The following is a 27,801-nucleotide window of genomic DNA, read 5'->3' as shown; positions in this document are numbered from 1 at the left end:
ATTTTGTTTAAAATCTTTATCAATGATCTGAATGAGGAGATTGAGTGAACCCTTAGTAAATTTGCTGATGACACCAAGTTGGTTGTGAGCGTAGACCTACTTGAGGACAAGAAGACTCTTCAGAGGGACCTGGACAGACTGGAGCAATGGGCTGAGGCCAATTGTATGAGGTTCAATAAGGCCAACTGTCAGGTCCTGCACTTGGGCCACAACAACCCCAAGCACTGAGACAGGCTTGGGGAAAAGTGGCTGGAAAGCTGCTCAACTGAAAAAGACCTGAGGATATTAATTGATAGCCAACTGAATATGATCCAGCAGTGTGCCCAGGTGGCCAAGAAGGCCAATAGCATCCTGGATTATATCAGAAATATTGTGATCAACAGGACCAGGGCAGTGATTGTTGCCCTGTACTTGGTACTGATTAGGCCACACTTCGAGTGCTGTGTTCAGTTCTGGACCCCTCACTACAAGAGAGACACTGAGGTGTTGGAGCTTGTCCAGAGATGGGCAACAAAGCTGATAAAGGGTCTGGAGAAGAAGTCTTATGAGGCATGGCTGAGGGAACCGGGGATGTTGAGCCTGGAGAGGAGGAGGCTAAGAGGAGGAGGATCACTCTCTACTGCTCTCTACTCTCTACTACTACCTGAAGGGGAGTTGTAGTGAAGTGGGGTTTGATCTCTTCTCTCCAGAAGCAAATGACAGGACATGAGGAAATGGGTTCACATTGTGCCAGAGGAGATTTAAATTGGGCTTTTTTTCACTTAGAGGGTTATTAAGCATTGGAAGGGGCTGCCCAGGGAGGTGGTGGAGTCACCATCCTTAGAGATATTCAAAAGACACATAGGTGCTGAGGGATATGGTTTAGTTTAGTGATACTACTGGCAGTGGGAGGTTAGTGGTTGGACTTGATGTTAAAGGTCCTTTCCAACTGTAATGATTCTATGATTCTAAGTGGGTCAATCCCTATTGCATGGCCTTCCTGTGACCATATTCTGGGCCAGTAGGATCACCCCAACTGGAAATCTGACACTGTAGTGTACATTATAGAGTTGCATTTCTTTCAGATTTGACAATTCGCAGTATCAGCCCAAGTGAATGTTGCACATTTTCATATGAAAGATAGTCATAAAAGTTTTCGTCTGACTCTTTCAAAAAGCTTTTGGAATTTTATGACAAGATGTATGTTGGAATATATGGTTTTGCTGAAAATAAAGCAGTATTTCATGGCTGTTTACACATTCAAGCACCATTTTGTTTAGGCTAGTATGAACATAATTTTATAATAATTACAGGAATTATATGTAATTTCATTCTTCTCCTGAACATTCCCTGGACAAAAGAGTAATGTTAAGAGAAGCTACAGAAGACAATGACTACCTTCCAGTCATTAGGAAATAAAAATCAGAACTGAGGCTGTATTCAAAATGAATCTCACTCTATGGAAGTAAATATTCATCCCCCTACAGTCTGACAAATACCTTGAAACTTGGAGGCGTGTTTGAATTGTGAAGCTGTGATATTTCCCTGGATGAAATAAGTTTATTTGCTTGTTTCTGCTTCAACTGTCTAAAATTATCAACACAATTGATGTTGTTTTATCTTTTTATGACATGCGTATTTGTGTTCCTCAGATAAATGGGAAGCCCCTGCAGTACATTTTCCCTCATGCAAGGCTCAAACTACTGAGAGACCCAAAGGATCACACAGTTTCAGGTAAAAAAAAACAACAAGCCTCTATGAGACATGATAATTAATTTGATTAGCATGAATCATGCAAAAGATTTGCATAAAAATAGTTCCTGTGTCATATGCAGGGAATTCGGTGTTCATTTTACATCTTACTAGTTGGTTGTAACAGAAAGCAGCAGAGCAGAGCAAAGGTCACAACTGTTCAAGATACATAAGCTATACAGGCATGGGGAACGGGGAAAATCCATGGTGTTATACATATGAGTAGTTTGTTTTACTGTTTCTTTTTATATAACTCTATATTCTCTATATTAGAGATTTCTATAAAATAAGCTTGTGTAGGTGTTCAATGTGTACAGAACTGAGATTTTCATTCTTTCTATACTGGAACTATTCTACAGAAGAAGGTAACCAAACCATGAGATCCCCTTTTTCTGTGATAACTTCATGTAGAGACATTTATCACAGGACTTCAGATGTATTCTCTCTTCCCTAACACTAGCACAAATGTTTGTGTAAGTTTGAGTCTGCTTGCAAAGGAGATGAAACTGCCAAAGGTTATATTCATTCATCTCCTGAACTGTGAGCAGGAACACAGTGTGATGTTTTCATGTATCAAATTGTAAAGGGCTACCAGTTACAAGATGTGGCACAGTTACAGTCTGTCTGTTTGAGCTTTTGTAACTGCACTTTTTCTCACGTATATACTGATAAGGACCTCAAAGTTTGGGTTTTTTTTCATATGCTGTTTGTCTTCTTTCAGAAGTACATATTTTAAGCAATTCTGTCATGAAACCATCAGACTTTCCTTCAACTTGCTTTAAAAATTCTGATAGTGTGTGTCAAACTATGTTTCTGCACAGAAGCAATTATCGACTTCCAGCTCTGGTGTTCCCTTGAGCATTAAGTAAAAAGAGACATGAACTTACTTGAATTGCTAAATATTGTTTTCACAAGGTTTCTGGTGGTAAAACCTTCATCACTTCCACCCCCAATATCTACCTCACATTTAAGATGTTAAATGATTGTTCTGTATATATTATGAGGTATTTTCTTGTGAGTCAGCATAACACCCACTGGTGATTTCAGGGCACAGACAGAGCCCTCCACCCACACAGCACGGTGTGAAGGCAGCTGCTGGGCTGTTGCTGTGTCAGCTGCTGCTGCCCCAGGCCTTACAGACCACAGATCTTCTCGCCATCCCAGCAGAGATCTGTCCCCTGTGGCATGATGAGTAATGCTGATTGCTTAGAGCTGCTCTCTCACTCAAGAACAAGTGGAATTACAACAACATAACTGTGTATAGCTCGTGATTTCATGTTGCTGAAGGCCTGCTCTCTCATATAACTTTACTTACCCTCATGCAATGTGAAATGTGTATTCCAAATTCTCAACTAGCTCTCACACTGGCAACCACAGCAACAGACTGTTCATCGGGGTAAATGTCTGGTAAAAACCAAGATGTAGCTATTGAGTTCCCATTTACTAATGCTCTGCACAACATAAAATCAGACAGGATCAAATATTCATTCAGGTTCTTGACAAGGTTTCATAACCCACACTGAGTGTGCTCACTGCTGTACTTGTACTGTATTATACATAAGTTCTGATTGGAGTAAGTTTGACTATGTGTCTACAAGCTGCAGTCATACTTTTGGCTTTTAGTCCAGATACACTCTTGGAGATATATACAGACATATTTCTATGTGCTGTCCATGTAGATCTCCCTACAAATATGGAAAGGTTTAAATGCAAATTATACAGAAAGGAGATAAAGGTGGAATAGGGTACCAAAAGGGAAGAGCAGAGATAAAGTTTTTTTGACTCCTTGTACATCTTTTGAGTACTATAACTCCATGACTTTGTACCTTCCTTGCCCCCTTGCCAGAGTCTAGAGGATTAAAGTACACAGAAACCCTCTTTAAACATGCGGTGCTTTGTGCTTAGCCTTCAGCTTTCCAAAAGACCTCTCCCAGAGTGACACAGATATTCTTTATTGAGTTTTCTAAAAATTCATTTTTCATTAAACAATATCTGCAAACTAATAGCAAGTATCTTTATGTATTAACCATGTAATAACTATTAACCAAAGGCAGACTTAGAAGTCTATTATAAAGCAAAAGCTACTTAAAATATTGGTAGATTGAACAGTATCAGCTCTTGTACACCTCCAGCTACCTCTCTACAAGATTGTTGGATGTTCATTTAGATGCCATGGTTGGTTGACTAGTGTTTTTCTCTTTCTTTGCCTCTTTCCTTCCTCTCCTTCTTTTCTTCTTGTCTTTTCCTCTCCCTTTCTTTTATCATAAATATCAAAATTAGGTGTTGAAAAATTTTCTTAAACTCTTTGTCTTATACTTGTTACATCAACACAAGTTTAAAAAAATCTGTTAAAAAACCCAAAACCCATCAATAAAGCTCACACTGGGAGTCAGATCTCTCCAAGGGAACAACCAATCACCGCCTTGGTGGTGGTGATAGGAGTCTCTGTTACAACCATCCTTGCCGTAGCATCTTCGGCTGTATTGGACAAGGCTCCCTGAACTGTTGTGTTGCTGGATCCTTACAAGCCCAAGTAGCCCTTGGTCCATTGTTTCTAATTATCTTAAAGTATGAACAAAACATCCTATGCCTTACCTATGCTCAAAAGCCTGTCCTATGTGATCACTTCTGCATATACAAGAACAGTTTCTACTGATGATTTAAATTATCTACATGTAGTTTGGTCAGTTCAAAAGGAGCTGCATGGGGAGATGACTGAGACCGACAGATTCTCCTCTCAGGGAATTAATGAACATATCTTCAGTATACAAGTAGTGTATCTTAACTGGTGTGTTCGCAGCAGGAGTTACATGGGCAAATCCCCCAAACTGTCCGCAAATCCCAGTTGGAGAACTCATGCTGATCTGTTACCTTGCTGGGAAGCCAAGCAGTGGTTCAGGTCATCACCTCATCTCACTGGAGAGTTCTTGGGCAGTAATGGTTCAGTGTGCTGGGTGAGCCCAGATACCTAGTTATAGCACAGCTGAATGTCACCACTATAAATTTGTATTCCTTAGATTTTATTTATTCCTTTTTTTTTTTTTTAATAAAATGATAGGGGTTGGAAGGGACATTTAGAGATCACCTAGTCCAACCCCCCTGCAGAAGCAAGTTCACCTAGACCAGGTCGCATAGGAACATGTCCAGGCTGGTCTTGAAGATCTCCAAGGAAGGAGACTCCACAACCCCTCTGGGCAGCATGTTCCACTGCTCCCTCACCCTCACAGTGAAATAGTTTTTTCTTATATTTAAGTGGAACTTTTTGTGTTCCAGCTTCATCCCATTACCCCTTGTCCTGTTGCTAGCTACTAGAGAAAAAAAGGATGTCCCAACCTCCTGACACCCACCCTTTAGATATTTATAAATATTAATAAGATCTCCCCTCAGTCTCCTCTTCTGCAGACTAAACAGCCCCAGTTCCCACAGCCTTTCCTCATGTGAAAGATATTCCATACCCCGATCATCTTGGTGGTCCTGTGGTGGACTCTTTCCAGAAGTTCCTTGTCCCTCTTGAGCTGAGGAGCCCAGAATTGGACACAGGACTCCAGATGAGGCCTCACCAGGGCAGAGAGGGAGAAGAACCTCCCTTGACCTGCTGGCCACACTCTTCTTGATGCATCCCAGGATGCCATTGGCCTTCTTTGCCATGAGGACACATTGCTGGCTCTTATTTAGCTTATTATCAATCAGGACTTCTAGGTCTCTCTCTGCAGAGCTACCCTTCAGCAGTTTGATCCCCAGCCTGTACTGGTGCGTGGGCTTGTTCCTTTCCAGATGCAGGACTTTGTACTTGTCCTTGTTGAACCTCATGAGGTTCCTCTCTACCCAATTCTCAAGCTGGTCAAGATCAGCCAGTCCTCCAAGCTCTGTCCCTTCATCTAGGTGGTTGATGAAGATGTTGAACAAGACTGGCCCCAAAGCTGATCCCTATGGGACTCCACTGGCCACAAGCCTCCAACTCGATTCTGTGCCATTGATCACCACTTTCTGGGCTCTGTCATTCAGCCAGTTCTCAATCCACCTCACTGTCCACTCATCCAAGCCACACTGCCTGAGCTTGCTCATGAGGATGTTATGGGAGACAGCGTCAAAAGTCTTGCTGAAGTCAAGGTAGATGACATCCTCTGCTCTCCCCTCATCTAGCCAGTTGCTTATGCACTCAAACGATATCAGGTTAGCCAAACAGGATTTCCCCTTGGTGAAGCCATGTTGACTCCCCCTTATAATCATCTTATCCTTCATATGTTCAATGGTAACATTCAGGATGAGTTGTTCCGTCACTTTTCAAGGGATGGAGGTGAGGCTGACTGGCCTGTAGTTTCCTGGGTCATCCTTCCTGCACTTTTTGAAGACTGACATGACATTGGCCTTTCTCCAGTCCTCATGCACCTCACCTGTCCTCCATGATTGTTAAAAAATGATGGAGAGTGGCTTAGCAATCACATCAGCCAGATCTCTCAGCACTCTAGGATGCATCCCATCAGGACCCATTGACTTATGAACCTTAAGCTTGACCAACAAGTCTTTAACCTCTTCCTCTTCCACCCAGGACAAGTCCTCTGCTGTCCTGGCCATCCTGTTATCCGTGCCAGACTGGGCTTCCTGAGGGTCAGCCTTGGCCGTAAAGACTGAAGCAAAGAAGGCATTCAGTACTTCGGCCTTCTCTGCATCCTCAGACACCAGGGCACCCTCAGCATTTAGCAGCGGACCCACATTCCCCTTCACCATCCTTCTGCTGCTGATGTACTTGAAAAATGCCTTATTTCTGTCCTTAACATCCCTGGCTAAATTTAATTCTAGAAGGGCTCTAGCCTTCCTAGTTGCACCCCTGCCTGCCCTGGCAGTGTTCCTATACTTTTCCCAAGAAGCCAGCCCCTGTTTCCACCTCTCATAGATGGTTGCTTTCTGCCTGAGTTGTCCCAGCAGATCCTTGCTCATCCATGGAGGCCTCCTACCTCCTTTTCCCCCTTTCTTGCGCATTGGGACACACTGATCCTGGGCTTGGAGGAAGTGGTGCTTGAAGACTGACCAGCTCTCATGGGCACTTCTACCTTCTAGAATCATATCCCATGAGATCCATCCAAGTAGATCTTTGAAGAGGCCAAAGTCGGCTCGCCTGAAATCCAGGGTCACGGTCCTGCTTTGTGTTCTGCCTCTTCCACACAGGATCTTGAACTCTACCATCTTATTATGGTCACTGCAGCCGAGGTTGCCTCCAACCTTCACATCCCCAACCAGGCCCTCCTTATTCGTCAGTATCAGGTCCAGCAGCACACCCCTCCTTGTTGGTTCCTCGATCATCTGCGACAGGAAGTTGTCGTCAACAGTCTGTAGGAACCTCCTGGACTGTGTGTGCTTGGCTGTGTGGCTATCCCGGCAAAAATCAGGGTGGTTGAAGTCCCCCATGAGGACCAGCGACTGTGATCATGAGACAACTCTCAGCTGTTCGTAGAAGGCCTCATCCACATCCTCCTGAAATCTCATCTCCTGAGATCTCATCACATAGCTTCTATAGTGGATCCAAAAACTGGCACATTATGAATATCAATAACAATAGTAACCACAAATCATTTAAAATTTGGGCTAAATCACTGGATATTATGTGCACATGCATTCTGTTTATTTGTTTTCTTGATTAATGAAAACTGTCTCTGAGGTACAGATGCCTCTGATGCCTCTTACAAAATCTGGCATCATTTTGCACACAAAAACATTTATTGCAAAATTAAGTATGTGAATGAGATGTTTAAGGAATGAAGAACTGGACCAAAATTGTGATGGCAAGAGAACAGTAGCTCTGAATGGAAAAAATCAATGTATGCTTGCTAGCTGGCCTATCTTTTGAAGATGTTTATTCCTTTAGTACATGCTATCATCTACAACTCACAGCTCTTCTTTTCAAGGTATGAAATGTCCCCTCCTCAGGAAATGCTGATAGATATGAAGGAATTGCCAAGGATTTTCTCTTCAAATATTGATTAATAATTTGCAATTTAAAAAAACCAAACAAAATATCAATTGGCATCATGATTATGCTGAGATGCAAAAACAATTATGGCAATAATCAGTGAAGGATAATATGTCGGTATTTAGTGCTCCAGAAACTCAGTGTTTGTTTTCACTGGAATCCCTTGTTCCATTTCGATACATTAGCATAGCAGCATAAGCACTGCTTTATATTGCCAGCATTTTCTCTTTTATTTTTTAACACATCAGAGTTATATCCGAAAAAGTGAAGAGTACATGGCTATTGAAGATAATGATAGCATTGGCATTACTTGGGCATTTTGCAAAGATAAAAACTTACATTGTTATTTCTAATCAGAAAGCTATTTAGGCACACTGGGTGAAAAGCCAACAAGGCAGACACATCTCAATAGGTCTATATGTGCAAGTGCACTCAGTCAAAGGTAGTTTTTGATACTTTGCCTCGTTTAGGCTGAGTCATAAGTAATTCTTGCCTTTCCAAAGTAAGTAAAATGTACCTTTGAGCAGCCAGACTGTCTGTGTTCGAGAACATCCTCTTCAGTCCTGATTATTAAAGAAAATACTTTGAAGCAATTCAGAAAAAGCTGTGAACTTTATAGTAGAGCAAAGAAGAGAATTGGACTCTGGGCAAAAGATCAAATTCCTAATCTTTACTTCATCAATGATATCAGTGAAACTGCTAAGAGGATGACAAGCAGCTGTAGTGCTGCACACACGTCAGAGATGTCTCATACTCTCCTTAAGGATTGGTAATTCCTTCACACAACATTATATTTCTGCAGCACAGGAGTATTCTGCCAGCTCATGGGTTACTTACCTTGAGAGAGAGAGGAGGCGAATTTGAAGTCTTTTCCTATATCAAGTGCTCACAGCTATAGATAGTCTCAAAATAAATAACTCTGTATATTTCCAGTTATTTTGCCTGCAAGTCCAGAAAATTGAATTCTTAGAGCAAAATACCAAAGTGCAGTGAATATGTGATTACTAACCAGTTAAAAAACATGTTAGATATAGTCACAGTGCTGCATGTGATATAGTAGTCAAAGACAGAGGGTGAAAAGTGTAATCCATCTCTTGTCCTCATGCTCTTTTCTTAGAGAGAGGATTACTTATCTGTTTTCTTTGGTTTAATGTTTTGAAGTATTGAAGTATTTGCACAAAAAAAACTCAATACCCTTCTTTAACATTTACTTGTCACTAGGGAAGGTTTTAATCCCTAATTTATGGCCATCATTCCCCCAAATACTTTATCAGAGACATAGCAGAGCATAGTAAAAACCAATAAACAGAAAGAGATAGAGCTCTTACAATTAGGTAACATCAGAGATTTTCCAGTGAGGTCATATAGCAGTATATGATTACAAGAATGGAAATAAAGGGAAGGAAAGATGTCTGTTATATCTTAACAGCAAACTGAGAAAGAAATTAATACTGTTCACCTTTTCTAAATTAAAAAGAAAGAAAAGAAAGACCACAAATTGTTGTATTTGTTAAAACCATTTTGTCAAGATACAAACCATGTATTCCACATTTATGTGTTTTCTCTCTACATTAACTTAATTTGAAAAGCATGAGTGCGTGTTTTTAAAATAGTTTCCATGAACTCTTTTTTGCAGCTCAGTTGTTTATGAATTTTTCAATATATTAACATTCCTTGAAGGACGCTCAATAAGAATTTAAGAGAGGAGTGGAAATAAATGAGAGTGCAATGTTATCTACTGGTTGTAAAAGTCCAACTTGCTTTTCTAGCTGTTGTGCAGAAAAGGCACCAGAAACAGATCACTGAAACACTGAATATTAGATTTAAGTCAAATTCCCAGGTTCCAATGGAAAGCCAAGAGGAAAGCTGTCATGTAAGAATGAGATTCAGAGAAGCCAAACCAGAAATATCTCTGTCAGGTATACAGGTCAGCACTTTCCTATGAAGACCTAGAAGAGAGGACATTCAGGGACACATATCATTGGCAAGACAACTTGTCAAAGACATTAGAAAAAGTTTATAATGCAGAAATGTCAGTTTAAGATTTCACTGCACGGGTGAGGCATGAATTATCTTAATGACTCTCAGAGGAAAATTAAGACCCTGTGCTCCTTTCTATGCATAATGGCTACCAAAAATATGTGTAGTTTTAGTAATTACACCAGAACAAGGAGGATGCAAAGGACAATCTATTGGAGGTTGTAATAGTTTAAATAAATCACCTTTTGGATATGGCTATTTTCCACTGTTGATTATGAGGGGAGTATAAGGTTACTACTTAGGCTACAATTTTTGTCTTGTAGCGATCTTAAATTAGATGAGGTGAATAGATATGGCTTATGTACAAAGAAGCTACAGAACAGTCAAAAGACTTGTAGAGAACTGGTTGTTTAAAGGACCATATCGCTTCTCTTCACCAAGAGACAAATGTCTATTTGAGTTGGACATGATTCACAGAGCAGTGTGCTGGAATATTTTGAGAATGATTGCCTTCAAATCACTATTTACCTAAACACAGAGTTTTACAGGCCTTTGAAGGGCATTAGGGCACCCAAGCAATCTGGTCGTGGTTATGGTTATGGTCAGAACTTCTTTACTGTAAGAGTGAAGGAGCACTGGCACAGGCTGCCCAGGGAGGTTGTGGGATATCCTTCTCTGGAGGTTTTCAAAGCCCACCTGGACATTTTCTTGTGTGGTCTGATCAAGGTGAACCTATTTTAGCAGGGGAATTGGTCTAGATGATCTCTAGAGATCCCTTCCAAACCCTACCATTCTGTGATTCCATGATTTTAAGGTTCATATGTTCTGATTCTGCAGGCCACTGACACAGAGGAAAATGTTCCTCATGGATTCGTAGGGTGCTCTGAGGTTCTGATAATCTCATAGCTTCAATGCATCAAGCTAACTGAGATGCAGCATTTTTCAAGTGAAACTTCTGTTCTTCATAATCTATGTTTCTGATTTTTTTTTTAATGTGATATTGTTTTCGGGGAATATGCACTCAATGTCTGCATGTTTGTTTACTGTTTTACTTCAGTAAAAAGAAGTTGAGGGAGGGAGAGTTGTTAGCAAAATTTTCTTTAAATAGCCTAAAATGTGCCATAAAGTGTTCTCATTCCTGAAGAAATCTGTTCATCAAGAGAGTGAAGCTGTAATTTGACAATCAAGACTAATGAAACCAAAGCTGTCTGACGATTGTTACCCCAAAATTACAATCATTTCCTTCCCCCCTCAAAAAAAAATTATCACTGGCTTTTAGTCATTTTGTTCATTTTTCTAAAAGAAATACAATTTAAGGAGGAAAAAAAATATGACATCAAAGTGCTAATTTACATGTTAGATCAGATTTTTTTTTACTGTTAAAGATTTTATCTTGCTTCATGTTGATGTCTTGGACAACAGAAGTCATTGGCTTTAAAAAATACCATTTTCTCAGAAAAGACTGAAATTTTCCCTCATTTTATGTCTTCTTATAGTGGATAGAAAAAAATTATATCATTCTCTTGATGTAGAAGTGAAGGCTTCAGTGTTTAAAAGAACTAAAGTTGTGCAGGAAAGTAAATTACCTTTATCTCTCTCACAAAAAAATCCCTTACATTTTGCAGGATTACTTTCAATAAAGAGCAAGCTGACTGGTAAATTATTATGCACTTAATTAATATACTGTTTTTCTTTCACAGTAGTCAAGTTATTATAAGACATGTTTATTTTGTGTGAGACATCACAAAATAAAAACAACTCAATATTCTTTAAATAAAAGAAAACAACTAAAAATTGTCAACTCACCCTCGTTAAAATGTGAGGGAAAAAAGGTTTTTATATATTACTTCCTTATTTTTTTTTTAAAAGTATTATTTTATTACCAGCTTAAACTGGGTACAAGAAAATTAAGGCATTTTGTGACTTTAAGACAGGAGTTTAAATTCAACTTAGATGAGAAATGACTGGATATAGTTACTAACCTCAGGAGTGACTGACATCATCAAGGAAAGAGCACGTGTGACAAACTGGAAGTCTCAACATGTATGTCAGCAAACAATTCCTATTTCCTAACACAAAGCTAGCCTGTATGCACAGATTGAATGGTTGTAAAGAAATGAGCTGTCAAATGGCCACAGTGATACATGACAGGAGGATGAGAGGCAATGGGTGTAAGTTGAAACAAGAGGTTCATACTAGATACAAAGAAAATATTTATCACCACTGCACTTAGCTATAGCTACTAAGGTGTGTAAATCTAAGGTATTTTGTGACTTGCCTAAAAGTCCCTCCATTTTAGAATGGGAAAGAGAGTTTGTGTGCTTAGATACAGGCTAAATAAAGCTGTGAGTGTAAGAACACTTTGAAAAAGTAGGGCAATAAAATTCAGAACAAATGGAGAAGAGTGCATATCATGGTTTGACTAATGTAGTCCTGACACCAAAACCAAGATCAAATGGTCTTTCTAGCTTTTTCTAAAAAGGCTAGAGGTGCTCCAGAGTCCAAGTTTATACTGAATAAGGTCACTGTCTGCATTTATGTATATGTTTAAGAAAACTGTCACCATCGGCACCTTGGGATAGCGTCAGCACTCTGCATAGATAGCAGTAGATGATAGGACAGAGTGATGTTTCTCTTTCCTTTTAACACTGTCCTCCAGTTTACCAACTTCATAAAAAGAATTTGTCACAGTTACAGCTGTTGTGCTTGCCAAATATCAGCATCATGATTACTGGAGAACCAAGGCAAAATGAAGGAATGTGTTTCTTGCTTTCTTCGTAGAATGTGTTTCTTGCTTTCTTCGTAGAATAACTGTATATTGGAAGTCCACACAACACTCTGGACAAGATTTTTGTCAGTTGTAATAGTCATCAGTATTACCTATTGAAGACAGCAATATTTTCCCAAATTTATTAAACATAAGAATAATCTTACTGCATCAGACATAAGGTTTGTTTGACCCTTCATCATGGCTCTGACAGGAGGTATTTAAGAATATAAGGCCAGAGCACAGTGCAATTTTTCACAGCTTCCAAGAGCCAATGGTTCAGCCACTTTGTGAAGCCGTGGTTGCTTCTACATTTAAAGGGGAACTGCTCTTTTCCTAAAGGCTTTTGTTTATGCATTATATTATAGATAGCATATACCTGTATATCTTACATGTTACTGCTACTGGCAACATCACCAGGGCGCCTGCACAGATCACTCAGCTCAGCAACCACTGAGGGGACAAGATCACTGCATACTGAGTATGGATGATGCTTTATTCCACCTTATTGTTTGCACCATGCACTTATATCTGCTAACACAAGTACATCCTTTCACTCCACCCCATGCCTGCCTCTTCTGTACTCTCCACCTCTGGTGTTACAGCCCACGATCTTCCGGGCACCTACAACATTACATATTATAGTATGTCATTTTTCTATTAACTGTATTACTGTTCATTGAATACCAAAGCCAATAAGGATGCAATAGTTCAAAATTAACATTTTAAACAAAGACATTTAACTGTCAGTCAGTGGCATCTGGTGAGCCATTGATATCTGTCAGTAAGTACAAGTGAATCTCAGTGCTTACAGCGGTTTTATAGATTTAAAGCTACAGTCTACCATAGATGACACTCGAGTACTCTAACGTGACAGATCATCCAAAACAAAGAAGCCTGTATCTTGTTTTCAAGTAAGTACAACAAGTGCTCCAAGATACTAATTGGCAAAACACTTCACGATCCTTCAGGATGACAACTAGTGTGCAAATCAGCATGAAACAGATTTGCAGCTGATATACATCAACGCTGTGCTATTAAAACAACTGGAATATGTGGGAATTTCATCAGCTCAGGATTTTACTTCATGTATATTTTATGATTCAATTGCCAATGGCCAAGAAGTGGAATAACTGAGCAGGCTTAATCATGTTTCTAGGAAACAATTTCATTTAATCTAATCTTGTTAGAAAGCATCAAAACAATTCTCCTGAGCACAAACTTGAAAAGGCTGTACCTATCTAGACAACCAAACCCTACTATAGATCATCATGTTATGCATTCCAGAGAATAGCATAGGAATAATAATGCAAATACAAATTTACCATGGATTTGGTTATACATCTTACCTTTCTTGCTGCTTTTCAAATGTCTAATCTAACTTGGTTTTGTTTATTTTGTCTTGTCTCCTTTCCGTGTTTCCTTCTCAGTTCTCCAGAATTCCCAGATTGCTTTAGTAAACTATAACTAAGTAGGTAGCTTGCATTTCTTCATGGGACTTTTAAGCCTGAATTCCAAAGAGAAGTCATCATCATTTTTTCAATGACTGACAATTCTGTTTCATACAGACAATAGAACATAATGCAAAATTGTTCCAATAGATAAGGACCTACCAGCACCCTAGCAAATGTCTGGTCTACATAAGGGTGGATGAGAAAAAGGGAGATAATAAATGAGCACAATAGGAAGGTATGCTTCATCTCTGTTCACAGCCAAATAGAGTTGGAGGACTACTGTTTGATTGATATGTTCTCATTGCTACGGCATGGCATGTTAGCACTTTACAAGATGTTTCAGGCCCAACGTTTTGTTTTCATTCTTTATCAAGATGTATTTGTCTAATTGCTAGTATTGGATAATGACCAATAAAAGGTCACCTTTGTGCTTTCTTGCTATGATATAGCCTAATGGATTTTAATTTTGTTTTTGAAAAAATTGTTAGAAAGTGATGAAAACCATATTTGAAGCTGTGCTTTTTCTTACCATGATGATATGTCTGTGCTTATGGATCTGAAACAAAATACCTACTCTTTATTTTGGGGTTTAAATGTGTCTTCCATTTCAGACTAGTCAGACGTGTTGCAGCCCATATCTACGTTTTGAAGTTCAAAGCCATTTAAATTTTTCTCATTTTACTCCTGTATAAATTTCAAAAGACATAATATCCAGATGTGGTAAAACAACTGTGGTCTCCCAGAACCAGAATGTTGTTTTCAATTACCTTGTGGGCATGCTCTTAGGATATCAGAAATCCAAATCAGTGGTGTCTTTTAATATCTTTCTCAAAAATTCAGTCACCAAAAAGTCTATTAATAATTCATGTATCTTTGTACCTAACTGTGACAAGAGTCAGATTGCTTCTGATGCTCATGCAGTTTCATATGCCAATTCACACAAATTCATGTGATTACTGAAAACCTGGTCTACATTCTAATTGTTTCTTTACTTTCTTTTCTCATCTAATTAGACAGGCAAGTGATTTCATACTTTGAAAAATTAACCTAGAGGAAATATTTATTTGAGTACATGAATAATGTTTGCACAGAGCTTCTGAGTCACGTACTTGCATGCTCATACCAGGGTTGAAGATGTGGCTACTGTATGGGGCTTACCTAATAATTAAACAATGTCATTCCCTGCATTCCCTGATGGAATTCTATTTATTTTTATGAGAGATCATCCCTGAAAACTTAATTTTCCCCTTTGTGTAAAGACAAGACCACCAATGCCAGAAAAAGCCTGATATGCCTTTAATTATTCAGTTTATCTCTGCTCTTTTTTTGAGGTTTTTTTGGTTGGTTGTTTTTTTTTTTTTTTTTTTTTTCATTTAAACCATAATTTATGTAAGAGTTTATTGACATTTGTTTGGAAAGGCAAGTCTAATCATTGCTTACATGCTGAAATAGTTCCAGGAAATCTACGCTGTTATAATCTTTTGGCTGTAATGGAGCTATTCAGCAAAGTAGTAAAAAGATGACAAGATTTCATGAGCTTCACTGTGGCCAAAGCAAGAGCAACAGACTGACAGCAATTTGATCTCTTTATCATCTCCATAATGGACAAAAAAGACAAAATTGTAATTGAGGAGCTCAGGTTATGGTCATCCTACTCCAGCAAAATAAATTATAGTCTTTCTGCTGTGTGGCTACTGTAACACCACAAAACATACAACAGGGTATGATTTCGTAGTAGTCTGAGATATACTGAGCTACACAAGTTCAGGATAAATAAGTCTAATTGGACACAAAGTACTTAATGGAGGAAATAAAGAAAATAGAATGGTGAATTTATCTACTGCAATTATGCTTGCCATGACACCAGGGACAGAATTTGTTACTGTCAAGTTATTGATCACTACTCAAATATACATTATATCCATATATACATACATACACACAGTATGCCACACTGAAGCGTTTTGTCTGGAAGGATACAAAATGACACGTGAAATATCCTTTTGAAAGTCACAAAGTAGGTTGATTGTCAAAAGGCAAAAAAGCTGTTGTCTGTTCCATTTTATTAATATTTTACTCTAAGTATGGATTTCTCTCAAATGTAGCTCTTCATTTATTAGTCACTTGAAATATGGAATGGAATGGAATGGAATGGAATGGAATGGAATGGAATGGAATGGAATCCTGTTCCAATGTTTGACTGTCTTATCAGTAAAGAAATGCTTCCTAACGTCCAGTCGAAACCTTCCCAGCACACCTTTGAACAATTCCTACTCGTCCTATCACTGAATACTAGGGAGGAGAGATCAGCATCACCCTCTCCACTTCCTCTTCTTAGGAAGCTGCACAGAACAATAAGGTGGCCCTTTAGTCTCCTTTTCTCCAAACTTGACAACAACAAAGTCTTTAGCCCATCCTCACAAGACACGTCTTCCAACCTTTTCACCACCTTCATTGCCCTGGACATATTGAAGGGCCTTGACAACCTTCTTAAACTGTGGGTCACAGAACAGCATACGATATTCAAGGTGAGATTGCACCAACACTGAATATAGCTGGATAATCACCTGTTTTGACTGGATGATCATGCTGTGTTTGATGCACCCCAGAATGGCGTTTGCTCTCTTGGCTGCCAGGGCACACTGCTGACTCTCACTGATCCTGCTGTCAACCAGCACCTCCAGCTCCCTTTCTGTAGAGCCAACTCTCTCTTGATTTATACCTGTGCCCCACGTTATTCTCTCCTTGTATCACAGTTTAACCCCAGTCAGCAACTAATTATCATGCAGAGGCTGACTTGCTCCTTTCCTTCGACATGAAAACAAAAAGTGAAACTCCTGGGTTGAGAGAAGAACAGTTTAGTAACTAAAATGAGATAAAATACAATCATAATAATAAGAAAATATAATAATATTTATTATTATTGTTGTTGTTATTGTTTTAACGAAAAGGAATATAACAAAATGACAGAGAAATAAACTCAAGAGGAAAAAACCTACCAACCAACCAAAGTGTTGCACAATGTCATTGTTCATCACTCACAGACTGATGCCAGCGATCTGTTCCTCCTCACCACCTCCCCTCAGTTTCTATACTGAGCATGATGTTCTATGGTATGGAATATCCCTTTCACTGTTTGAGGGGCAATTCTACTGGCTATGTTTCCTCCCAGCTTCTTGTGCACCTCCTCATTGGCAGATCTGGGAAACAGAAATGCTTAACTTGATTTAGCAGCAACCAAAACATCAGAGTGTTATCAGCATTGTTCTCACACTAAATCAAAAACATCATGCTGTGCAGGCCAATAGAAAGAAAATTAACTCTATCCCAGCCAAAATCAGGACTCCTTGTTACAGGATCCAGCATTTGGACTTGTGAAATTTCATTCCATTAATCATAACTGGATCCCCTGCAGGGCTTCTTGTCCTTCAAGAGGACCTCCCTGTTTGGTATCATCATCAAATTTGCTAGTGGTGCATTGAACTCCTGCATCCAAATTGTTGATAAATTTGTTGCACAGAACTGGCCCTAGAATTGTGTCCTGAGGAATAACACTGGTGACTAGTCACTAGGCAAGTGTAGTCCTGTTCATCACAACACTTTAAGCCTTTGACACACTCATCCCACAACTGAACAACTGCTCCAGAGGGATGCTGTGAGGGATGCTATAAAAACCTTACTAAAATCCAGGAAAACTACATCCACCGTCTTCCCTTCATTCACGAAGCAGATGACCTAAAGCTTTCAAGTTTGTATTTTCGGTGATATAAATCAGTGACTCACGACTTAACTGTAATGATTTAATACCCATATTTGTTTGTATATAAAAGTAAAGAACTAGTTTATTTGCATGATCTGTCTTGCTATATTTTAGTAGTAGGCTTTTGGAGTTTGAAGTTCTGGGAGTTTGGGGGAGCTTCTTTTGCTTAGTGTGGTACATCTTAAGGCTTTCATTAAGATTAGATAGGAGAGTAGGATCACAGCCTTGGGGGAATCAGCATAAACAGTTGAAATTAATTAGCAGTTTTCTAGCTTTGAAGCATCCTAAAAAGGATTGGATTGGAAATGTGTAGAATTCTCTTTGAAAAGATGTTTTCCTGAAGATATTTTCCATAGAAATCAATGTTCAGAGTTCAGAAAGGTACCTTCTCTCATTCAAAGCATGGTGATTCACTTTCTGAAGGTTAACTGGTCCTATGTCTTCTAAAGAAGTAGTTCATTCATCTGAAAATCTAAAATTAAAAGATGAATGTCTGGTTATATCAAAATAGTGTGAGAGAGAGAAATTAAGACTCAATGATTAAAGAAAAAATATCAAAAAAAACAAGGGAAAAGATCTTAGAAAGCATATGATTGATGATGTTTTTAAACTATCTACATTCAAAGTGATAAATTGGTCAATACCATTATAAACAGAAGGAGTAAACTCAATATCTTCAATATGTATATATAAACAGAATAAACAGGTTTGAAATCCCATATTCACATGGGAAAATACAGCTACATCTAGGCAATATTTCTTTGTCAGTCAAAACAGAGCACTTAGAGCTCATTTGGCAAAAAGTAACTTATTCCTTCTGACGGCCAGGAATTAAATGTTTTGTGATTTAAGTTAAAATATTTCTTCTAGTAGTGCTTTTGCAGCATAACAATAATAGAATACTGGTTTTGAATGTAGTGCAAATAGATAAATTAAATACTCTCTGATTTGTCCAACAACACGTGCAAACACAAACTCTTGTGGTTGTTGATTTGCAGGCATATTCCTACTTAATATATGTCAGTCACATGATTGCCTCTAAAACCTGCAAATATAAAATCATAAGTGTTCCCAAAGTGTTTAGAAATAAAAGTCTTTATGAAATGTCATGGGAAATAATTGTTTTTGTTAACACTAATATGGACAAAGACCTTAGATTAACAAAACCAGATGTGTTCAAAGAAACCTAGTATGAGTATTCATAGAATTGCCTCTGAAATCAAAAGTCTTGTACGTTCATTTCTATGACAAACCATCTCTCTGCCACTCTGTTACAATTAAGCTATCAGAAGCAGATATACTAGTTTAGTGTATCGTGAGAAAACTAAAATCCTTTATGTGATGGCAAGTGTCCAGCCCCGCTGATATGTTGAAAAATCCATCTGTTGACTGTGGCGGTTAAGAGCAAGTTCCTGTGTGCTTGTTTGTATGTGTTATATCCTAAGAACAGTTATTTATTGGTTCCTGATTGCGAGCCTCAAATCTGTAAGATATTAATGAGTCTTTCAATAGTGATTGATCTGAAATCCTCTGATAAATGCACAGAGCAGCCTACATTCATTTCTAAGTCCTAAGGATGCACCAATGAGGTGCTTACTTTTTTAAAGACTATATTTTTCCACTTGTATAAAGGACATTCAGACCTATCCTTAGAATGCTGGGTTTACTTTTTTTATCAAATCAAAGAAAATAAACTTTGCTAGTGCTAAATTACACATTCACACTGAAATAAGGTAATTAATTTAAAGTAACAATGTAGGGTTTTTTCCAATTACACTGAAAAATTACTCTCCTCAACAAACATAATGTTAAAATATCTTGTAGCACAGTGCCAGAATGCTGATATAGCTATTGTTTAAAACATAGTATCCTTTCTACATATCAAATAATTTCTGAAAGGAGACAAGCAGCAATATGTTTAGCTAATCGGTTGCCATCCATATCAAGTTTACAATTAAAGGAATATTAACTACCATGATGAATATATCTTGTAGCAGGAATTAAATTATACTCTGTAATTAGCTTAGGTATTTTGGTGGTATTGTTTTATATTTATTATATAGGTCCCGCCACATTTTTTTAGAGAGTCCTCCTCAAGCTGAAATACTTGTATTTTCCTACTTCTTAATTTGCTGTTAAAACAAGGAGAGACAACTGTTCATTTGGTATGTTCAAAACCAAAAAAAGGGCTTAAAAGATGTATATTCTTTTCCATTATTATGTTATTTTGCGTTACTTTACACTTACGTGTAAAGTCTTACAAGAAACTGACTTTCTTAAAGGTGTTGGTCAGTATTTCAATTTAAAAAGAAAAAAAGAAGAAAAAAACGTAGAGAAGGGCCAAAGTGGAGAAAAGTTTTAGTAAAAGTTTCATGCTATAGTCTGAGTTCACAACTCCTATTGAAGATACTTAGACATGCCTGCACAGTGCTTTTTGAACTGGCAAAATTGCACAGGATGAAAAACAAAGCACACTTGAAAGGACCTTCTTGCCATATCAAATCTTTATACAGTTTTTACTTACAGAGCTATCATTCTTGCTGTTATAGGATTGAGTTTACGTATTCCCTATATATCTGTTCTGAAGGTACCAAGACTAAATGTCACACATAGTTAAAACAAAATTACAGACTCTGAAATGGGTTTATATGACTGGTCTGAACTTTATGTCAGACTTGGATGTAGATGTAATCTAGAAGTGAATTATATTCAACATATGCATACAAAACTCCTACCCATAATCCCAGTAGTAATCAATTTCTCCTGTTACATGCTATAGTGGATAAACAGTACAAGATCTGGTCTGCAGAGTCTTGATCATTCTTTGTTAAAACTCCAGGTCTCTCATATCATTTATCATACACTAGTGCTCACCTCTGTCATGCCTTATTTGTACAATAGCCCTGAAACTCATCTTTGGCTATCACCCCACACTGAAATAATTCACTAAAAGTTCTGTATGCTGATAGCACATTACAAGTGATTACTGAATTACCCACCTGAATTGTGTTATGCTGGATCATACAAGGTAGATGTGATGGAAATATGCCATTTCCCCAAGACTGATCTTTACTCGTCATCTGAGGTGCCACCAACCTATAGCACTAGTTGTACACTCCAGGAATGCATATTGCTTGATTTATGGAGCAGTCCATTCGTCTCAGTGCATTAAATTTACCTATGTACACTAATTACCTTGCTGTAGCTGTATTAACAAGTATAATCTATTTCTTTTATGTTCCTCACCTTTAGTTTTCCTTGGTTTCTCTCATTCACCTGTTCAATCAGTATATTAGTGGCATACAGCATTTTGATCTAGGCTTGCAGCAATGGAATGAGCTGTTTCCATGTTAAGTAATTCCTGCTAAATGTCTTAAGTCGTAAGGCTATTGTGGCCTTCCTTAAATTTGTATTGTGCTGTACAGGATCTGGGCATGTATCTGAACTGACATCTTCTTATAGAAAAGAAAATGCTTATTTAGAGAATGTCTAACATTCCTAACAAGGAAAACAGGTACAAGGGATATAGATTTGTCTAAACTGGGATAGAAAAACCTAGTGGAAATTTTTTTGGGCCAGAAACTCAGTGTGGCTATCCTGCTTCTAAAACAAACTCGGGGCTGACTTATAAACCACTAATAGCATTATGAGGAAAAACCTTAATCTAAAAAGATAAAGCTTTGCAAAGAGATTGTGTGGTGAGCTTCCTACAGCTGATTAGTTTAATCACTCAGCAGGTTGGGCTTATTAAATTAATAAATTCAAAATTAATTATTTAGCTATTACAATAGTGTGAAAATCAGCCTTTGCATTCTCAGATCAAAGCGGGAATCATCTCATACAAAATTTTCTTTTTCTTCAAAGAAAAAACTTGTTTTTTCTCATATGGGAAGTATTCCTTTAAAAAGCAAAACAGCGTGGAAAATTGACAATGTGTAAGATTAGCCTTGTGAGACGGCTTTTTAAGCTTTAGTTTTCACTTTCATTGTTATGTGTGTAAGGGAGATTAGTGATCTGCTTCTCTGCAACTAAAATCATCAGAGCAATCAAAATATTTTCATCTTTGTAATTTTTATAAAGGGGAGAAAATATGTGTAGATTTTATTATGCTTTACTCAGACTGATTTTAGACTATTTCCATTTTGATAATTTGTACATCTTTTGATATAAAAGATGTCAATTAAAAGCAAATATTTAAGAGAAATGGTATAATCTGCCAAATATATGTTCATGTACATGCTTTGCTGCTGGATATTGATGGTCTCTCTCTGTCTTCATATTTAAGTAATTCTAAAAGCTCAGCTACTGTAATTTTTCAGTTAAATTACATGCATATATGATATGATAAAGCTATCCTTTTAATGCACATTTCATATGGATTCCTAGCAATTTAATGCAATTGAATTAACACTGCAAATTATTGTTTGCTTGGAATAGGTTTGCCATACAAATAGTCCCTTTGCAGTACAGTAAGGCTGTCAGAAGAAGGTGGGATTTGCTTCAATGTAATTTTTAGTGAATCAATTCTTTATGTCAGTCATATAGTAGTTACTCAAGATTTTTTCCTTTGCTGAAGCGCTCCCCCCTAAAGTTAAGCCTCTGGGAAAGTGGTGGGTGGGACTGCAGTTAACCTTAATCTTCCAACTATAGTCAAAAGTTATTGGTGACATCCTTCAGTAACCTTTGATGAGTTGTTGTCTTCCTTTCTTTCCAGTGGGTTATTTATTGTTTTATCTCTGTTTAAAGTTTTCTCTTTCTTTTGATCTCAGGCAATGGACTGGGAATCCGAGTTGTAGGTGGAAAAGAAATTCCAGGAAGCAGTGGAGAAATTGGAGCTTACATTGCCAAGATCTTGCCTGGAGGCAACGCAGAGCAAACAGGGAAGCTGATGGAAGGTAAGATAAATGTGTTATAAAAAAATGGAACCATGAAAGAGTTGAGAATTTGGTGGAATTATTTATAATACACATTGTCTCTTGCACAACAGGTATAATCTTGGACAAGGAGTGAGGGGCATTTGAGATCTCCCTCTAAACCTCCTTGGGGACTGATAGAAGGTCATTTTATTATGTCTGTAGCCAAAGAGATTTGCCATGATGAGCAGCTTAATGGCATGTCCTCAGTAATATGTACCAATATGCTGTGTGCATTGAGGGTAAGGTAATATAGCTAGAGTCCAACTGTGTATCACGGACATGTATCATCCTAAATCATGGTCATACTAGTTTGAAGATCTTCAGCCTGGCTTTGCTAGGTATTTATGTTTGGGATTTACTTACATGTCATAGTTGCACACATAAAATAGATCACAAATCCACTTCTCTCTCAGTTACCCACAGTAAGTCCCTAAAGACAGACTTGACTGAATTTATCTGATCTAACTTTAGTTTTTCAGTTTAAGATAGATATCCAACCTACCTGAATAAGCAACAGAAAAAAAGAAGCATCTGCAGAAGGGCAATTATTTCATCTACAGTTGATCTCTGATTCAAGAACTGGTAGAGTCTTCCTCATTTAATTGACTGTAAGAAGGCTGCATTAGACTACATATCATCCTTTAGGCAACTAAAACTAGGTGAAATTGATTCAGTTACAATTACATTTTCTAGACTTACACAAATGAGATAATTCTGTCTAATAATTTATTTCTATCCATGATCATATAAACGGTTCCTTCTCTGTATAACTATTTTCTAGTTTCTTTTTTCATCTGAGTATCTATATGCATGTGAAATGTCAGTTAATCCATAGAGAAAAATATAATACACTTTTTGTAATTCATTCAGCTAATTATTTTTATTTCTTTAATGAAGGCAGATATCCAGGAAAAAAATGAAAAATGAAGAATATAAGCAGGAAAAATAGTGTTTCCAGTGAGAATTCAATTCACATAAGTTGTCTGAATAGTAAACATGTGACAGAAGTCATGATAAAATCAAAAGTACTTTGAAGATAGAAAAGATGAGTAAACTGATTAAAGAATGTATTCACAAACAATATTTTAAATATGTGGTGAATATTACAAGAAAGTGTCACCTTCATTTACCGTGCTGCTTTTTACATCCTTAATTGCTTCTTTGCCAATATTCTAATGATACACATAAAAAAGGTGTATGTACACAGATGTCAATGAAATGGCATATCAACAAAAATATCTTCCTTTTTTACCTGCAGAATTGACTCTGCCATTCATTTTTAATGGATAATATCTCACTCATCAAATGATAGAATTGCATATAGATGATGAAAGAGTTGAACTTAATTTAACGTGGTTAAAAAGAGAGTGTTTAGTTTGGTTTTGTATGGATACCTCCGTACAAAAGAGTAGATCTTTCATAGCTCAATTGGACTGTCACACAGATTCACACAGAATCTTAAGAGTTGGAAGGGACCTTGAGAGATCATCTAGTCCAACTACCCTGCCAGAGCAGGCTACCTAGAGTAGATGACACAGGAACTTATCCAGGTGGGTTTTAAATGTCTCCAGAGAAAGAAACTCAACAATCCATCTGGGCAGCCTGTTCCAGTGCTCCATTACCCTCACAGTGAAGAAATTCTTCCTTGTATGTGCTTGGAACCGCTTATGTTCCAGCTTATACGCATTGCCCCTCATCCTATCATTGGACATCACTGAGAAGAGCCTGGCTCAATCCTCCTGACACCCATCCTTTACATATTTGTAAACATTAATGAGATCACCTCTCAGTCTCCTCCAAGCTAAACAGCCCCAGCTCCCTCAGCCTTTCATCACAAGGGAGATGCAGTACCAAGGTTTAAAGAGGAGAATGTGGTTATTCAACATTTGCTTGAGACTGGACATTTCAAGAAGGAGTTTGAGGAGTTACTACTTGGAATTATCTCCAATCTTTTTGTTTCTCCTGTCAGCAGCTTTTTTGGAAAATGATGTTTAAAGAAATTCTTTACTCTCCCTCTAGGCATATTTTAGCAGTGATGAAAATAGTCTTGGATTTAGAAAGAGAACTTCAGATATGACAGTTTACTTTTCTGTTCACATCATGTATTTTTAAAGTTTTTTCATATTTTATTAAAAAATGAACAGGACAGTAAAATATTTATTCTTTTGTTTCGTTCTCCCATCATATGGTCAGTCATGTTTCTGGTCTGACCTTTATAAAAGTATCCTAGACTTGGGCATGTTGATGTAAGTCAAATAACTAACACAGTATCCAGAATGCTACTTCTAGTTTGTCTGTTTTAGTGGGAATATGACTGATGCACATTTAATATCTACCTTTCAGAAGTACTAAAACCTGTTAGTGTTTTCAATCTTTCTCATATTGATTTGTGTAAATCCAGCCAAACTACTGATGTTACCAATATCCCTGATATTGTTGTGTCTGAAAAGAGAGGATAGCCTTCATTTTCTTAATTTATTTACTGTCTGTCACATCACATACAGAAAACTTTATATGTAACTATCAGGAAATGGTATATAGTCATAATTACATATTAGTAATTTGTATAGTAATTGTGAGTCACTTCTGCTGAAATGTTGTGTGACTTCAAATTAGAATATATACTTAGTCATCAAGTAAACGTATACCAATGTCATTACCAGCTAATATCTTGACTCATTAGCCTTTCTAAGAAAATGATTCACTGAAAAAAAATAAATCCCATCAACTTAATTAATTTCTCTAATTCTAAACCCAGAAAATAGTGGGTCAGGTCTGAAAATCCTCTCAATAGGGTAAGGAAAAAAGATAGATTTACTGTGGTTGTGAAGGAAGCCAAAATCCTACCTGCTGTCTGCATGACTATCTCTGTGAAGAAATTACACACTTGAAAATACAGATAGCATTCTTTTCCTTAAGGAATAGCAATCCATAAAAAATTTATCTTATTTAAATAGCTTTGGAGGAGTCTTAGTGCTGAAAAGTTTATTTATAGTTCTGACTGGCAAATACCAGTCATCTTGGTTCTCTCACCTTGAATTACTCTCAGATGTCAAAAATATCTCTGATTCATCACTCTCTGACATTATAAAAACTGGAGGTGGACTCATTCTACTGAGCTCATCAAGTGCAGGGGCTATGTCATTTTCATAGATGTATCTGTGCTCCCTCTCGCGTTGACAGAAACAGTTCAGTTATATTCCACCTGGCAAATCTGCTGGGTGAAAGGCATTTCTTCTATCATTTCTCAGAAGCAAAAGAACCTAAAGAGCAAAAATAAAATATTAATGTGTGTTTCCAACTGTTACAAATTTGCTGGATGCCCTCAGCATTCAAGTTTTCTTATTGGACCATTTCAGCAGACTAACTGGAGAGCCTGGGAGCTGGTGAACCATGGGTGTCTTTGTTTCAATTTTTCAATCAGCCAGGCATACTGTGTTGAAATGCTTAAGCCATCTGACACCCACCAAGATTGAAAGATTCCCTGATTTTTCAGTCTCTTGGCAATTCTGGTGAACTTGCAGGGTCTAAAAGCTAATGGTGAACTTGATTTGTCATGGTTTTACTGCCTTTGATGACACTCCAGATTTTTAACTTTATGGGTGTGTGCTTATTTTTCATATATATGCCTCATTTAAATAATATCTTCCTAAGCTTCAAAATAGGAAAATCATATATAGCAAAGGTAAAAACTCTTATTATTAAAAATACTGAAATAACACTTTCAGGTTCTATTTTATAGAAATATAATGATGTAACATTTCTAGCATAATGTGGAAGGATGCCACTCCTTTTATGAGTTACAAACCTTCCCTGTAGGATTTTAGTGTTTAAGCAGTTCATGCTAGCAAAGGGACGTGCAATGCAATTCAATTGATTTGAATTTTATATTTTAATAAAAATATTGATCATACAAGGATATTTTAAATCTCCTCATCCTATAGCTGATCCAGTAGTACTATAAGAAAAACTACCTTATGTAGATATAGAAGATGAAAGGTTATGCCACCCTGTTAAAGCTGTTAAGTAGATGAGGAAACAGAAAAAGCACAGCCATTTGAGAATTCTCTGGTAATTAATAGTACCCTGCCCCTCAGTCCAATCCTTAGGCACTTATTTTGATCTAAATTAATAACTACTTCCTTTAGAATGTGAGAAACATTGCTTCTCAAAACATTATGAAGATCCTCTAACAGTCACTTGCAGCCTGATGTCATGTCCAAGTGTAGGTAAAAGCACATCCAATGGCCTCAGCATCAAAGTCTGAAGATTGATGATGACTTCTTAAATATATCCAGAAGCTTTTAGACTTAGATTCAACTTATAAGATGCACATGGTCAGTTTTCCAAGTTGGTTAGTTGCTTTTAATTGTGCTGAAAGTTCACAAGGCCACATGGCCAGTTCTCAGGAGAGTATTTCGAATTAATGTGTCTTTATTTGGAATATCAGAGCTCTTTCATCTCTAGAAAATTGTGCAATATAAGAACTTTGAGATGACTTCAGGAACTAAAACTGAAGTCTCCTCATTCCTCTTATTATTTAGGCTTCTCTTCCTTCTACAGAAAGTTTTACATATTCTTATACATGCAAGTGTCATGATTTCCTCTTGTAAGAAGACCTTTGTTGCACAGCTCTCTCAATCTAATTCCCTAATATGAAGCCAAATAAACATTAGAATTGTTCCTCATATTGAAACTAAAAGCATTCTCTTGGATTGTCATGGAATGGCACAGCTCTTGAAGCCATGGACCATGGCCATGAGAAAAGAGAACATTGCCTCACAGGTATTAAACATAAGAAGAAGCTATTTTACTGTGAGGGTGACGGAGCAGTGGAACAGGCTGCCCAGAGGGGTTGTGAGGTCTCTTTCCTTGGAGGTCTTCAAGACCTGCTTGGACATGTTCCTATGCAACCTGATCTAGGTGAGCCTGCTTCTGCAGGGGAGGTTGGACTAGATGATCTCTGGAGGCCCCTTCCAACCCCTACCATTCTATGATTCTATGATCCCAACAAAGTGAATCACTCACATGTTCAGTTAACCTTGTATTTGTTAGAATGAAGAAAGTAAACAAGAAAACTTTTTCACATTAGTTTATCCATTTCATATCCCACTAAGAATGATCTCAATTCTGTTCTCAAGATGGTAGGAGTTGAACTGTACTGAGTTTAGTTTGGCCATTTGCTAAGATAAGGAAAGGAAATCAGAATTACCAGAAGGTATGTG

At 37.6% G+C, this 27,801-nt stretch overlaps 1 protein-coding gene across 1 annotated transcript in view; it reads left to right on the top strand.

Annotated features, from left to right (window-relative positions):
- PCLO (piccolo presynaptic cytomatrix protein) overlaps window positions 1-27,801 on the top strand; it is a 355,223-nt gene that overhangs the window by 215,083 nt on the left and 112,339 nt on the right. The window contains exons 10-11 of the mRNA XM_061989223.1: window positions 1,632-1,713; window positions 22,430-22,555. Coding sequence (XP_061845207.1) covers window positions 1,632-1,713; window positions 22,430-22,555 — 208 coding nt within the window. The remainder of the gene's footprint in view (window positions 1-1,631; window positions 1,714-22,429; window positions 22,556-27,801) is intronic.

The sequence above is a fragment of the Colius striatus genome, chromosome 1, assembly GCF_028858725.1.
Source record: "Colius striatus isolate bColStr4 chromosome 1, bColStr4.1.hap1, whole genome shotgun sequence".
Lineage (NCBI taxonomy): Eukaryota > Metazoa > Chordata > Aves > Coliiformes > Coliidae > Colius > Colius striatus.
This window is presented reverse-complemented; position numbering and strand designations above follow the sequence as displayed.